The sequence below is a fragment of the Triticum aestivum genome, chromosome 3A (genome assembly GCF_018294505.1).
Source record: "Triticum aestivum cultivar Chinese Spring chromosome 3A, IWGSC CS RefSeq v2.1, whole genome shotgun sequence".
NCBI classification, from domain to species: Eukaryota; Viridiplantae; Streptophyta; class Magnoliopsida; order Poales; family Poaceae; genus Triticum; species Triticum aestivum.
This window is the reverse complement of record NC_057800.1, coordinates 16,114,882-16,130,421: the sequence shown is the minus strand read 5'-3', so window position 1 is coordinate 16,130,421 and position 15,540 is coordinate 16,114,882. Positions and strand designations below refer to the sequence as shown.

Sequence of the window (15,540 nt, the reverse complement as noted above, 5' to 3'; positions counted from 1 at the left end):
TTATTTCCTACTAAACATCACTAAAAAATCAGGCGATCCGTTACATGCGAAGAATTCTGTCCCTTTTTTAGAATCAAATCGATCTGTCGCGTGGAAAATAATTCTTCCTAAAAATCACAAATCTTTCCTAAACATCACACATCAGGGGCCCTTCCTACTCTGGGGGCCCAGGGCGCCCCCCCCCCCCCCCCCCCCCCCGCCCCCCCCCCAGGGCCGGCCCTGCCCAAGATACGGCTCACCGCGCACCAGGCACCGAAATCATTCTGGGAAGCTTACGCACCCCGGTCACGTTATCTTGGCCGCCCGTACGTGCAGGGATTCGTGCCGTCGTCAGCCGCTAAAACAGGTCACGGGCGTTGCGGCAGTACGATTACCCGCCACAGGTCTGTGATCATCCTAGTTCCAGTAGGCTACTGTGTATGAAGTCTAGCTGGGCACTCCAGCTAAAAGACATGCGCATATGGACAAAGTCAACAACAACACAGCTTCACATGCTCGTGACATGGTTTTTAACTTCACTCCGCTTTTGGGGTACGCGGCTGGGAGAGGGTTCGCTGGCAGTGCCTGGTGACCATAACTCATGTAGTACTATGCACATGTTTTAGGACATGAACGAAGTACATGATGAAAAGTCACGGTTCATGTACAATATACATGGTTTGGTAAGCCCAGACACTGAAAACATGAACGATGCACGGGTTCGACCAAGTCAAAGCATTCGGTCAACTCTAATGCCGTGCCTCAAATCATTCACAAATGTTCGGACTTCATAGTTCATACATTTTTCATCATTCAACGTCGTGAGATAAACGTCCGTTGCATCGTTCGAATGTTCGAAATCTCACAAACTGGGTACAGTAGTGACCACATATACGGAGGTGAGCACGGGACACCATGGATACAACGGCTAAAATACACGAGTCGACATGGACGTTGGCACGGTAGCGACGACGGACGTTAAGGCGAGCATGACGCCATGGATACAATGGTTAGAATACATGAGTCAACATGGACGTCGGCACGGTAGCGACAACGGACGTCAAAGCGAGCATGACACCATGAATACAACATTTAAGGTGCGCGACTCGACGCGAATGTCTGGACGGTAGCAACAACAGACACGAAGACGAGCACGTGATGCCACGAATACAACACTTAGGATACACGACTGGACGCAAACATCGGGACGGTAGCCGGAGACAAGTACGTATGCCATGAATACAACGGTTAGGGTACGCAAGTCGACGCGGACATCTCCACGGTAACGACGACGATGGACGCGAAGACGAGCACGGTACGTCACGGATACAATGGTTAGGGTACGCAAGTCCACGCGGATGTGTGCTCAGTCATTATCCCCGGGTATATCTAGACGTGTCTATGTACATATAGGGGTCCGGATTTTACAAATATGGTTGTCTAGAAGCTCCAACGCTCATATTTTGCCAGGGACATCCGGATGTGCTTCGCACATGTCAAGCACATGCATTTTTCTACGATAGCTAGCTGGATGTTTTTTTTCTTGCATTGACACGGGAAAGTAGAGGGAACAATGCCAGATTTTATTTAGACAGTGAGCCCGTCTCGTGAGCATTCATCGATCTTCGGGCGACAGAAAGAAACAAGATGTCTCAGAACCTAGGGGACTTATTCATTCAGTCCTATCCACCAGCCTGCCAACCCACTGTACGAGTCAGGTCATGACGCTGGTTAATGGAGCTTAATGCTACGTATCTCGAGGTACAGGAAAAAGAACGGACTGCCAAGATAATGCGGCCCGGGTGCATAAGCTCAAAAAATCCACCTTCCACCAGGCACGGAGTTCGCTGCCAGTTGACTGTTTTTCATGTCCTTCACTTCAGTGTAATGGTGATTCTTTCTAATGTAGAACAGTCTCATCGATCTTTTGTAGCTTGCAGTATGATGTGATCGTAAACGAGGGTATCATGCATGGCCGAGAAGCTTGCAGGACTCAACAGTCTTGTGGATGGAGTAGTTTTTCATGATGAACAAGAAGAAGAATAAGAGAACATTGATAATGAGATGAAACATGTATGATGAAGCGAAAACAGTAGGAAGAAGAGAAAATGTATAATGAAGTGAAATCAACGGATGTCGGCAAAATTCGGTGTTCTTGTATGTCCTACTATGCGTTGTTCTTGATCGATTTTTCACCGTGTTCGCAAAATTCCCGATTGGGAAGAGAGAAACTTGACACGCTTACTTGCCTTGGAATATGGATGTTTGCGGGAGTGGGAGGATCGTACACATTATCTGTCATGTTCGATTGGCAAAGTAATTCCTTTGCAATATCCTTCGGAAGCAAATACTTGTATTTTTGCTTGTTTACGAGAAATAGTTCTACTACATCAAGGCTTTAAACTGTGTGGTTGGTCGAACGCTACCAAGTGTATCGATGATGCGTTTGGTTACCTACATCATTTTTTTAGCACTTTGCATACTTGTCTCACCTAGGCCTGGTTGAGCTAATGTAAGAAAAAACATCATCTGCACTTAATTTGGTTGCCTGCATATAGGCTGCCTGCATTAGGGGAGCATTTTTTTTGTCTGGCGCTTGGTTGCGTGCATTGGCTTGGTAGATGCAAATAACCGGTGTTTGCTTGTATACATGCAACGTGATTAAGAGTTTAACACCCACATGACATACTAAGTTACAGTGGAGTTCTTGGTAGTGTGCTCGCGATGGCGGACTTGGCGTCGACCAATGCCACCGCCACCGCCGCTGACCTTAGCTCCGCGATGTTGCTAATGGACGCGATTCCGGCTCGCGGCGGTCATCACCCCGCCGGAGTCTACGAATGTTGGTCACGAACTCGAGCGACTCACTAGCTGTGCTGGTCTCCTCTGCCGCCCGCTTGAGCGCGCGCCGTAGGCCGTCGTTCTCGTGGTCGACTGCCCGGTGCAGCTCGGCGAACTCGGTGTTCTCACGCCGGGAGCTGGAGGCGTCCTCCTCGGCGGCACGGGCGCGTCCGAGCTGCGCCTTCTCCCTGACGAGCCACGTGGCGGCGGCCTCCTTCCAGTACAGCGCAACAACTAGCATCTGGCGTCGATGTCGCCGTTGTTGAAGTTCTGGTCGTAGTTGATGCAGTCGCACCTGAAGTCCTGCACGAAGACGCCTTCGAGCAGGAGGCCGTCGCGGCCCAGGAGGCGGTGCACATTGACACATCCCTTGTAGAAGACGTGTCGGAGCATGCTGAGGCGGTGGCATCCGAGCATGGCGGCCACGTCCACGCTCATCTCGAGGGCACGCGTGAAGGAGGGTTTCCTGGTCATGATCCAACCAAGTCTCAACTCCCACCACTGCTGCAGCGCGCCTGCTGCCGCCAGCGCTTTGATTGATGGCATCGACCGCGCATGCCAGAATGCCGCGGACGACGACAAGGATAACGGCTGGAGGATAAGTGACAAGCACGACCACATGCGCCAGCGCATCCCGGACAGGTCGACCTTGCCGCCCTTCATTGCGCCCCCATTCGTCACCAGGACTCGCCCCTCCTCCCGTTCCCCCCCCCCTCTCTCCCTCTCCTGCTTTTTCTTCCTCTACTCCTCTCTGATCTTCCCCTTCTCTTCAGTGCTCACGGCCACACAGGACGTCATGGCCGCCCCGGAAGGTCACCTCGCCTCTACGGTTGATGAAACTACGAATCGATTGTCTCAATGGAACCAGAAGGGACGAAGAAAAGGAGATTAGGGAACAGTTTAGTGGAGGTAGGAGAAGAAATCACATCCCTCCTATATTGGGGCCCACCACATGCGCTCGAGCAGGCCTCGCTGGGAGTGCATTAAGTTCCGTGCGGCCCAACATTTGTTTGTGATCCAGCCAACCAAACGGGCCAAACTTTTCCCATGCGGGCCTAGTTGGGGTAGATGCGGGCAACCAAACGCATTCCAAATTCTTTGTAAATTTGTCGAAGCCTACCGAACATAGTTGTATTACATGGAGCCTTTATCTTAGAAGAGTCTGGTATTGGCGCACCTTGTTGATCAAAGTGATATGTTGTACAATTTCGATCATTGTGGTGGTTCTATATTTGTTTTCATGCATTGCTGATACCCTATAGCGTCACTTTTGTTATAATATGCAGCCTGATAAATTAACAGCGGACAAATGTAGAACAATAAGCATGAACGACACCCTATAGCTTCACTTTTGTTATAACATGGTTATGATCTACTTTAAGAACAAAACCGTCTTAAATGGTAGCTTTACACCAAACAGTGTTTTCCATCTAATGATTCAATTAAAACTTATTTCCTTCACAGTCTACCCTCTTAAGTTCTAGAAATGTACACGCTGACAAAAATTATGACTTTTGGAAGTGATTATATAGCTGTGGAAGGGAAGCATATTTCCCCACTTTACCATACCAACACCTCCCTTTGCAGATGAACAAACATAAGCATAGCAAAATTCGTGACATATTACACTGATAGAAAAAGAGGCTTCCGTCCAGCCCCATTAGTCGCGAAACTGTAGGAACCGCGACTAATGAAGTCTTTAGTCGCGGTTCGGCAGATGAACCGCGACCAAATGCCTGGGCCCAGGGCGCTCGCGGGCTTTAGTCGCGGTTGGCCAGGCCAACCGCAACTAAAGGTGCCCAAAGGCCTTTAGTCGCGGTTGGCCAGGCCAACCGCGACTAAAGCTCCTCCCTTTTAGTCCCGGTTTGTGGCACGAACCGGAACTAATGGGGTTGAGACCTTTAGTCCCGGTTCGTGCCACGAACCGGTACTAAAGGTCCCGTTTTCAAACTCTAACCCCCCCCCCCCCCTGGGATCGCCTTTTCAGTTTTAAAAAAAATAAAAGAAAATAATGGAAATGTCAAAAAAATAAAAGAAAATAAGTTTCTCATGTGATATGTGGTCTAGTTGTTGGGAAAATTTGCAAATGTGAATTTTGACTTTATTTGCAAAATCTCTCTGAAATTTGTAAAAATGGGCATAACTTTTGCATACTAACTCGGATGAAAAAGTTTTTTATATGAAAAATCATCTACTCGAAAAGTTACATCCAAATTTAACCGGGGGAACCCCGTTAAGCATTTTCAAAATCCTCAAAAACCTAATAGAAAAAAAGTTACGGGGCTTGTAAGATCTAGAGTGGAAAAAATTGAAAAATATTCAAACAGTGGGCAAACTATGGTCAAACAATGGTCAAACTAATTATTCTAGAATATTAGTGTTACTAAATAATTATTTTAATTATTTCAATTTTGGTCAAATCTGGTCAAACTGTGGTCAACTGTGGTCAAACTGTGGTCAAACAATGGTCAAACTAATTATTCAAGAAATATTAGTGTTACTAAATAATTATTGTTTTTTAAAATAATAGTTTCAAACTCAAACAGTGAAATGTGTCACTTCATGCTCAAGCAAAATTCCTGAAGGTTAATAGGATTGACATCTTATTATTGTCAGGAAAACAACAAGTGCAGACTTGGAGCGTGGGAGAATAGAACCCGGAAGTTAAGCGTGCTTGGGCTGGAGTAGTGAGAGGGATGAGTGACCGGTTGGGAAGTTAGATGATTTGGAATGATGAGGGGTGATAAAAGAATAAATTGAGAAGTGATGAGGGGTGGTGATTAGAGACTAGAGGTTAAAATAATTCAGAAATTTGAAAAAAAAAATTCAATTTTTTTTTTCAAAAACCTGTGGCGGCCTTTAGTCGCGGTTAGCCACAAGAACCGCGACTAAAGGTCCTCCGCCCCGACGGCCACCTGGCGCCCACGTGGACGGGCCTTTAGTCGCGGTTCTTAAGCAACCGCGACTAAAGGGGGGGCCTTTAGTCGCGCCCGTTCGGTCGCGGTTGCGCAACCGCGACTAATGGCAGTTGCGAACCGCGACCAAAGGCCCTTTTTCCACCAGTGTTAGTACTAAAAAAATAGAGCAAGAGATAAAAGCACCCGAGGTACCCTAACTTGTGTAGAATGTGATGTTTTAGTTTCAAACTTGTAAAATGCAACTCCACCATACCCCAACTTGCATTATACGTGATGATTTAGTCCCCGGCCTATTACAGCTCGACAAGTGGCAGCCATGGGGCTGGACCGGTCGTTGCCTGCACTTTTGCATGAAACACCCTGGCATCATCTCTAATTAACCCGCAGTACAGAAGAGCAAATGAATTAATTCCACGACCAGGAGAAGTATAGTGTTGATTGTAAAAAGGAAAATAGAAAAACAATGAGCAAGCAACATGCAACATTTTGAGTCTGTTTCCGGGGATCAGATGATGGATCGATGGCTAGCGTCCGCCTTATTATTTAAGGAGCTACACAGGCGAGCTAGGTGCCGAAGAGAGTTGGCTCGAGTACTGCACCGATGACTCAGTCTTGACCGATCAGATGGCTGTTGGGCCGACGGTTCCCCCTAGACCTTGGCACAACGAGAGGGGGGCCATCCCTGCGGTCCCAACCATGACAGGCAAAAGTACGTGCAGTTTTTTAAGGAATCTGCATAATATTTTGTTATTTGCACGTACAGTTTCAGGCAAAAGTTGAAGAAAATTAGTAATAGTATTTCATAAATACAGAAGCATCATCTATATTGCAACGAGCGTTTGCTTCAAATCCTTTTGGTAGAACCGTAGAGGCCAAAAAAGTTCTTCTGCAGAGACAATCAATATATGCAGAAATTGCTCGCCTTTACACTGCACATGCCTGCAAGCTTAGCAGCTTGTGTGAGATGGAAACTGGCTTGGTCGGTCAGGCACAATTATGCAGCCGGTAAAAGGAACAAATAATGAAAAGAGCCAACCAGAACTCGTCTGTCTAGTGCGTTGCTGAGAGGACATGGCAATTTGATTCACAACTACTGGTACTCTTCGCACCCCTTGGCTCGGATCTCTGTGAAGGCTGCCACGAGGCTTGGCACTACCTTGGTGAGTGCAAGCCTTAACCCAGCCGAGCACGGCTGCTTCCTACTCACTTCAGTGGCATGAGCATTGTCGACAATATTTCCCTGCAGCCACGCATTGCATGCCCCGAGCACAAACCTTCCCCGATGGCGGAAGTGTTCCTTAACGAATTCCTCAAATCCCCGAGGTGGCCGACGTAAAAGGTGTAGCATGGTCCGGAGGGTGAGCAGGTAAGCATTCTCACTGTAGGGCAGCGCATTGCGGCGACCCTCCGGTTTGTCGACCATTGTCTCGTAGCCAGTCTCATTGTAGTATGGTTTGTCATTGAAGACAAGGCCCTGGATGGAGACAACGACTTGGAGGAGGCTTGACTCCGTCGAGGACCAGACCTCGGTGCCCTCGCCACCGAATGTGTTTAGCAGGCTGAGGCACACTGTACCAGACTCGTAGAGGTTTGGATTGAGGCGTAGGCCGAAGGAGTGGTAATACACTTGTGGTGGGGCATCCGGGTACGAAGGAGGTAGCTGCAGATCGAAGAAGAAGAGGCCGTCATGATACGGTGTCCCGCTTGCGCCCATCATCACCACCCGGAGCAGATCCATGCGGTCCTCGAACGCTCGCACGTAAATGGTTTCTGCAATTAAATAAGTGGCTATTCATTTGTATCCATGCATATGGACCGTATATTTTGAGCTACACTCACATACCTGGTAAGTCGTTCTCCAGAATTTTCCATTCCTTTTGCACTGCTTTAGCCCAACTCTTCGCACGACTAGCGCCCTGCATTTTCTTGAAAAAAAGAGTGTTGATTAAAGTTATACTTTAGTAAAATACGTTTTGTAATGACTTGCAACATGTTGTGTGGTCATTTACTAATTTTAAGTCAGGGAGTTTAGTTTTGCACTAAAAAACAAATGCCGTAAAATCGATTCCAGCGTTAGACTAATCATATTGTGCATGTAAACCTTCCTTACTCTAACCTTAATAATTACCTACGTTCCTCGTCATTTTCTAACATATATAATTACCTGGTCCGTAGTGTCAAGGTAGTGGTGATCCAGAGGGCTGATCTACAGTACATCGAAACGTGGAAAGCACAACGATTTATCGAAGCAACAGGTAGCACCTGCAGCCTTCGGCCCACCGTCAAAACCGTGGCTGCTCACATCTACAGCAGCATCGCTGGTCTCCACTGCAGCACCACCGATACTATCATCGTTTGCGGGCGTGGGTAACTCTGAGCTTGGCAACGACGACGACGATGACCGCCAGTTCATCAAGTATCCTTTACCTCGAGCCACCATGTCGCTGGTCAATTGAAGCAAAGACCGGAATGACAAACCTAAAAGTCTTGTCCTTGACATTGTCGGGCTGACACTTTCGACATAGTTATCTAGATTCTGAAGATCAATGTCCTAAAATCAGATAACACATATAGCCACATCATTTGAGGTACAAAAATAACTGTGGGAAGAAATTCCTACAGTTTCGGGTAAAAACACATATAGGCACATCAGTTGAGGTGAATCCATCCATATAATCATCTATCATGGTATAAATAGTACTTAATTTGGTGCCTACCAGGAGAAACCAAAATAGTCCCCAAGTGGATAATGTTTACAAAGATAGATATATACCGTGTTGGCAGCAACCGGTTCTTCGGGTGCTTCATCGATGCCATTGTCCTCTACCCAGTCACACATTTCAAGCCATAGCTCCATGTAGTGCTCATCTTTGATGACAACGATCTCATGAGGCGATACCTGCAGCTCGCCCAAACAAATCAACAACAACTAATGAGTTTAGTAGAGAATGTAACATAGTTGTAGATCTAAGAAAGGTACTAGAAACTACCCACGTACCGTTGACATGCTACCATCACCCCAATTGACTTGGACGTGCCCATTAGGAAGTTCAACTACCCGCCCCACCCATGAAAGATCGGCGGGAACGGCATTTTTCTTCTTGTTTCCCTGTAACAAGGGTGCACTTTCACCGTCATCTGTTGGTACCGATGGTATGATACGAATGACAATATCACCATAGTAAGCAAAGTGATTAGAGTCCAATCTTAGGTCATAAGCACTGACGGTATCATCGCACTCGACCTCCATAGCCTCATCGGGATGCCCTGGCGTCTTGAACCATGATACACAAACCGTCTGGTCCTCGTGTTGCATGCTCTTGACGATGCCGACACGCTCCGCTGGTCCAGTTCCAGATGCGGCAATGTCGTTGTTGACACTAGTAATTGTCACGTCAGCAGTAGCGTCAACGGCGGCATTAACAGGAAGAACGTTGGCGACAACATGTTGTCCGGGAAAGAACTCTTGCTCATTCCAGATCCCAAAGGGGACGATGGTCGCTGAAGGTATGCCTTGTTGCCGTGTGCCGTCTTGCCATACCACGTCTACGGTGGTGCGCGTGTTGGCGACGAGCATGGGAAACTCCACCTCCACATGTCTCATGACTTGTGACCGTGGCGCCCGTCTATGGCCCTCAAAGACAAGCTTCCTTAGCTGCTTCCGATAAAACCTCGCATCTTTCTGCTTCGTGGGAGGTAGCACCTGAGAGGTTGATGCTTCACACTCTTCTTGATTGTCCTCTGAGCATGTGTTATATTCCTCCTCCTCATCCTCATCATCATCATCACCATCATTATCATCATCATGTTGATCAGGAGAGCAAGCTCCACCCCCTTCGTTGGAACTAGTTTCAAGAAAAAAAACAGCGGTCAGCAAGCCCCCAGCAGCAGTTGTACGAGGCACAGAAGAATGTTAGATCATCTGGTTTCTGGTAGGCCGGAGGAGCGGATGCCTCCAGTAGCTCCTTGTCAGTGCCACAATGCATTGATGCAACCCAGTAGACGAGGACGCCAGACGTCTCCAGCTTCATGATGGTTCCTAGGTCTTGTTCAGGATGCCAATAGCCATTAAGCCACCGTGCCGCCTTGAAGATTGAACAAGCTTCCGGCCCGCCGACGGACTGCCCCTGGTGGAATATGCTGTTCATTTGGCAGCGACGCCTGGTGTGGCGGTTCTCACACACCGCCACCAGGTTCTTGGACTCCGCATCGGTGACCCTGCAGACGGCTCCGTCATCGAACAATACATCGATGTCGATCGACACCTCCACGACGCGGCCGAGCCACGGCCCGGACACGACAAAGTCGCCAAGGTTGAGGCTCCTGATGCGCCGCAGGCTAGATGGGGACACTCCCCTGATGACCTTGATTGGCAGGCCTTTGTTGTCGAGCTTGGCCAGGTTGAGCATGGTGTTGACGCCGGTGACGACGCCGATTTGGCCGCCCATGTCGGAGGCCGACCCGACCACCTGTCCGGGGTACAGGTGGCTCCTGTCAACCACCGTGATGTCGCCGATGTTCTTATACACGACAGTGTCATCGATTCGTAAGAGCTGGAACGTGTCGACAGGGAGGTAGATGTTGTCCACCTCGCCGTCCGGGAGAACGAGGCCACGATGGATGAGCTTCGGGCCGGAACTCACGAGGTCGAGCAGGTAAAGATTGCGAGATGCCGCCGCGGGGACGACGTCCATCGTAACCGACTTTTCCGGCGAGAGCACGTACGTACGTACCAGAAGCTGGCGGCCTTATGCTATATACCACGTACGGATCGTATTAGAATTCCTATACTACTCGGACAAGTACCACGGCCTGCTTAATTAATTCGAACAGATCGATCGCACACGACGGAAACTGTATATATACAAAAAAAAATGCTCCTGAGTTCTAGCCTTATACGGATGAGGTTTTGTTTTTTTAGGAGAAGGATCCCTGGCCTCTGCATCTGGACGGTGGATGCATCCATTTTATTAGTAGTTTACACAAGACCTTACAAAGTCATCCAACAGTAATAATACTAAAGCCACCGTATAGGCAACATTTGTCACTACTCCTAACCAGTTGATGAAGGGGCGCTGATAGTATGGGCCTAATACCAAACAGACCTTGTATCCAAATCTAACATCTAAGACATGAGGTCCCAACCAGGACGCCTGCCGGGTATGGGGTACCCACCAGTCCGGTGCACTCCTCAACCAGGACGTCTGCCGGATATGAGGCCGCCGCATCCACCTGCCACCAATCCATCTTCAGTGTTATACTGTTGTATCTAGCTTGCTCGGTCTCGCTGCCGTCGACGCCACCATGGCGCCAGACAGCTCCACCGCCCTGCGCTCGTCCATCCAGCCGCATCCGTCGTCGATATGCAGCTGCACCATGCCGCCAAAACCCATCGTCATCTATGCGGTAGATACAACGCCGCACCACCTGGCAACCTCCACACCGTCGCCACTACTGGAGGTACTCGGAGCCCACCATCCATAGCATCTCTCCCCCGAACAGCAGGTCTTCCCAAGACGGCGCCTTCATGGAAGATACGACGCGCAGGACGCCGCCGCCGCCCAATCCACACTGAATTTTGGACTTTCGTCCGGGAGGGGTTCGGAGGTGGATAGGAGAGACCTCGGCTTTGCCTCCACGGAGGGTAACAGCATCGAGTGACGTCGCCGATGCCGGGTCGGCCTAGCCGACCAAAGTTTCCTCCGGTCCCCATCCTATGCCACCAAACCTCTGTCTGCTTCAGATCCGGCAACGAGCCACGATCCAAAACCTACGAAGATGCAAGAGCCATTGAGCTCGACCCGCCATGAGGATCGAGAAGAACCCGTTGTAGATCTCCAGACGCCGAAACCAGCGGTCCGACGTGGCCAGTGATGACCATCACCACCCCGCGGTGGCCGACGGAGTCCGAAGACAGGATCCAGATGGATCTGATCTGGATCCGGCGGCACCCGCGACCACCAAGCATGCCCAACGCAGCCACCACCTCGCGACACGCAGGCCGCCACCACCGCACCGCGCACGACGACGCCGGGAGACCCGCTTGTCGTGCCGCCGAACCCCACGTTCGCCCGACGCTCCTCTCGATCTTGTTGTCCCGCGCCAGCCAAGAGGAAAAGGATGGGGAGAAGCCTCGCCGCCGCCCAGCCGGCCAGGCTTCGCTCGGCGGTTTCTGTTCCTTCTACAATAGCAATACATTTTCTTTTCTTTTTCAGAATTGACAGATCATAGGCGTCTCGCATGCGTTCGTCTCTCCTCATCACCCGATCGAAAATTCCCACCGCCTCATGCGACGTGCAGCGCCGTCCCATGGCAAGGTAGATGGAGAGAGCGAAGTACACTCTTTCGGGAGATGCAGAACCCATCTTAATAGTTTCTTCCCCTGACCTTAGATTGCTAGGACAAACTCTCTCCTCCAGACTTCACCGACGAGTCGTGGATTCGTCTGCCGCTTCAGCGGTTGGTGGCGGGGAGGTGAATCCCGGTGCCTCTGCTCCGATTAGTAGTTTATAGATTAGGGCTTTTTAGTCCTTGCAGGCACAACGCTCGGGCAGATGGTGGCGCTTCTTTTTTGAGTTTGTCTTGCTTCGATCCTCCTCAAGTTCGTTAGTCTGGACGTAGCTGACGGAGCTCCCTCCCCCAATCTCTCTCTCTCTCTCTCTCTCTCTCTCTCTCTCTCTCTCTCTCTCTCTCTCTCTCTCTCACACACACACACACACACACACACACACACACACACACACACACAATCAAGGCACTAGGATTTGCAGCCGACAAGTAGAGAGGAAGCGAATCCATGGTGTCGGCCAAGAGTTGTTTTTCAAATGTATAAAAATAATTAGTAGACAATAGACATATGAGATGCGCTACATAATTATGATTAATCTGATTTAGTTCCTAGCTCTGAGCTTGATCATGTGCTTAATGTTTAGATTTATGGATGCCTTTATGTTTGGTTTATGAATGCAAATTTCTCTTCGGATGCTTGTTTACTTTTGCCCAGATTAGATTGGTAGCCAATAGAGGGAGGGGTGTGCGTTAGTTGGATTCAATCTTGTAAGTAAACTGCCGCATTGACAGAAAGTGGAAAATGCTTGTAGTGTATTGTTGCAAATATTTATAGGAGAAATAAAATGGGCCCTACATATGACAGTTGTCATCACGCTTGAATCTTTGTGTTCACACTTAATTTTTGATGGTGCAGAAAGAATCTCGACCTACAAACAGACTATTAGCCATAAGATCTAGAGGGCATCCCTCTGTCTATGGAAATCGTAGGTACTGCCTATATAAAATCAACACATCTAATATGTTCGGCATGAGCATGAAATATGTCAATGTGAAATTTTTTCAAATGATTATGTTACTCACCACATTTTTATGTATTTTTTTTGTGAATAAATTCTTGCATTACTCAGAGTTTAAATGTTACAATCTCGTTCTACAAGTTTCATGGCCTCATTTGATCCAGAGCCTAGCCAAACCATAGTCTGGCAGTACACCCTATCAAAATTAGCCAAGACATTACTAACATTATTACAGCTTCGACGAGTATGAGGAATGCAAGAACTTCTTTTTCCCATACTACTAATTATCCCTCTAATGATGAAAGCATACTTGGACTTGTTCCTATGTCCTTCTTTGATCATCCTAACAGCCTCCATACAGTCTACCAACTTTTATACACACTTTTCTTTTCAGTCATGTTTACTCAAAAATACAAAAAATAAAATCTAGCACATTATCTTTTAATTATCATGCGCAACCAGAAAGACTAGTAAGGTTTGTCAGCACTGTTACGACAAACCTTACTAGTCTTTTTGGTTGCACACGATAAAATCCAGCCTCTAGGGACCAATGCTCTGGAGCCGCCGCTGTCAGTGTTGAGCGTTTAAATAAATATGAAGTACCTGACAGCAAATCTGGCCATCGTGCATCACGAACGAGATGCCCTAACCACGTTGTCTGAAGAAGACGACAAGAATCTTTCTTATTTATTAGTACTTGCCTCCCGGTGTACAGAAATCATGGATTTTCCCGTATAGTAAAGGAAGAACTGAACGCCCACCCAAAGGATGAGTCCGACCCGAAGACAAAATAGTTTAAGAAATTTTGAAGAAACCAGATCGGATCCGATCAATCGACCGACCTATCTCTAAGGATCTGCTTATAAAATCGATTGTGCCGATGAGACCAAGTCCCAGATTGATCAATCGCGAAGAAAAGTTACAGACGGATTTTACGGTAGATGAGCAGCGACAGCGACTACCCGGCGATGAGGCGCGCCCGATCGCCGAGGCGCCACCGCCGTCGGTGGCGGAGCGATGTCAGCGAAGACGAGGAAGAACCACATCGTCGGAGCAGCAGTAGCAGCGGCCGTAGCAGCAGTTCCAGCATCAGCCGTAGCAGCAGTAGCAGTAGCGATAGTAGCAGCGGCCGTAGCAGCAACAGCCGTCGGCGTTCGCGAAGAAGCTACCGGAGCAGGAGCAGGAGCCGGAGTCCGAGACACAGCCGTAGCAGAAGCCCAAGCAGGAGCCGGAGCCATCGTGCCGCCGCTGACAACGAGTTCACCGTGCGGATCGACAACTACGACGACCTCTTCAACTGCGCCTTGTGCCACGGCCTTCTCTCCTCTCCCGTCTACGAGGTACGTACCTTCATCCACCGAGCCTAACCTAACAACAACCAATTCATCTACTACGTACGTACTCATTTTCTTGATTTTTCATGTCCTGAACTCCTGATCATATGGTTTCATGTCGCAGTGCGGCGACGGGCACCTGACCTGCCACCGTTGCCACGATTTGGACCGCATGCCGTGCATCCGCTGCGGCTCCAAGGAGTACACCCGCAGCCGCGCCGTCGCCACGATGATCCGGTCCGTCCGCTTCGCATGCCCCAACCGCGAGCACGGCTGCGCCGCGTCCCTGCCGCGGCTCGGCGTGGAGGACCACGAGCGCTCCTGCCGGTACGAGCCCTGCTTCTGCCCGGTCTGCAAACGCGCCTTCGTCCCCGTTCCCATCCTGACGCGCTCGAGGAGCACCTCACCGGACGCCACGCGTGGCGCCTCCACCACCTCACCTACGGCGAGGAGGTCTTGGTGGACGTGAACCCGCACCGTCATGCCCTCCTCCGCGCCGACGACGGCGAGCTGTTCCACCTTGACCTCAGCCGCGTGCGGAGAGCGCACGCTGACGACGACAGCACGTCGATGTCCGTGATCCGCATGCGGCCTGACAACGCGGCAGCGGCGGAGGCGGAGTTCTCGTACGAGGTGAAGCCACCGGGCGCGGCGTGGCGGATGCAGGCGCCCGTGTGGAGCTCCTCACTGCGGCGAGGGATGGACGACGGGAATAGGATCTTTGTCACCGTGCCGGAGCCCGGGCGGCACCGGCACCTCGTCAATGTGTGCATCTGGAGGCTGCCCGCACGGACTTAATCTAAACAAGATCTCTCTAGAATAGAGATGCACGAAAGCTCTTGTTCGCCTTGTCATCATACAAAAGTTTAAACTCTTGTTCATCTTCTGTTAGGAACCACCATCTAAATGACTGAATCAAGCACAAGATTTTTCTAAATTTCCCTTAATGGATAGCCCCAAGCTTGTACCAGTCTGTGTGTTTTGATATTTTTCTTCTTCTTTTTTGAAAAAGAGTGCTCTCTCTCTCTCTCTCTCTCTCTCTCTCTCTCTCTCTCTCTCTCTCTCTCTCTTTCTCTCTCTCCTCTCTCTCTCTCTCTCTCTCTCTGATTTTCATGTAAAGAAACCACCGTGTCTTAAGAGAACTACACAAGCATGAGGGAA

General features: G+C 49.4%; 2 protein-coding genes and 1 pseudogene across 2 annotated transcripts; 1 reads left to right on the top strand and 2 right to left on the bottom strand.

Annotated features, from left to right (window-relative positions):
* Nucleotides 1–3,054: 3,054 nt before the first annotated feature.
* LOC123056619 (uncharacterized) lies at nt 3,055–3,618 on the bottom strand. The gene is made up of 2 exons (XM_044479959.1): nt 3,601–3,618; nt 3,055–3,513 (listed from the first exon to the last, which is right to left on the bottom strand). Exons 1-2 carry the CDS (start codon nt 3,616–3,618, stop codon nt 3,055–3,057), a joined length of 477 nt encoding a protein of 158 aa, XP_044335894.1.
* Nucleotides 3,619–6,392: 2,774 nt separating this feature from the next.
* Nucleotides 6,393–10,446, bottom strand: LOC123057584 (probable ubiquitin-conjugating enzyme E2 23; annotated as a pseudogene).
* A 3,511-nt stretch (nt 10,447–13,957) lies between these two features.
* LOC123057583 (E3 ubiquitin-protein ligase SINA-like 10) lies at nt 13,958–15,190 on the top strand. The gene is made up of 2 exons (XM_044480526.1): nt 13,958–14,385; nt 14,504–15,190. The coding sequence occupies exons 1-2, from the start codon at nt 13,987–13,989 to the stop codon at nt 14,846–14,848; spliced, it is 744 nt and encodes a 247-aa protein (XP_044336461.1). The 5' UTR covers nt 13,958–13,986; the 3' UTR covers nt 14,849–15,190.
* The last annotated feature ends 350 nt before the right edge of the window (nt 15,191–15,540 follow it).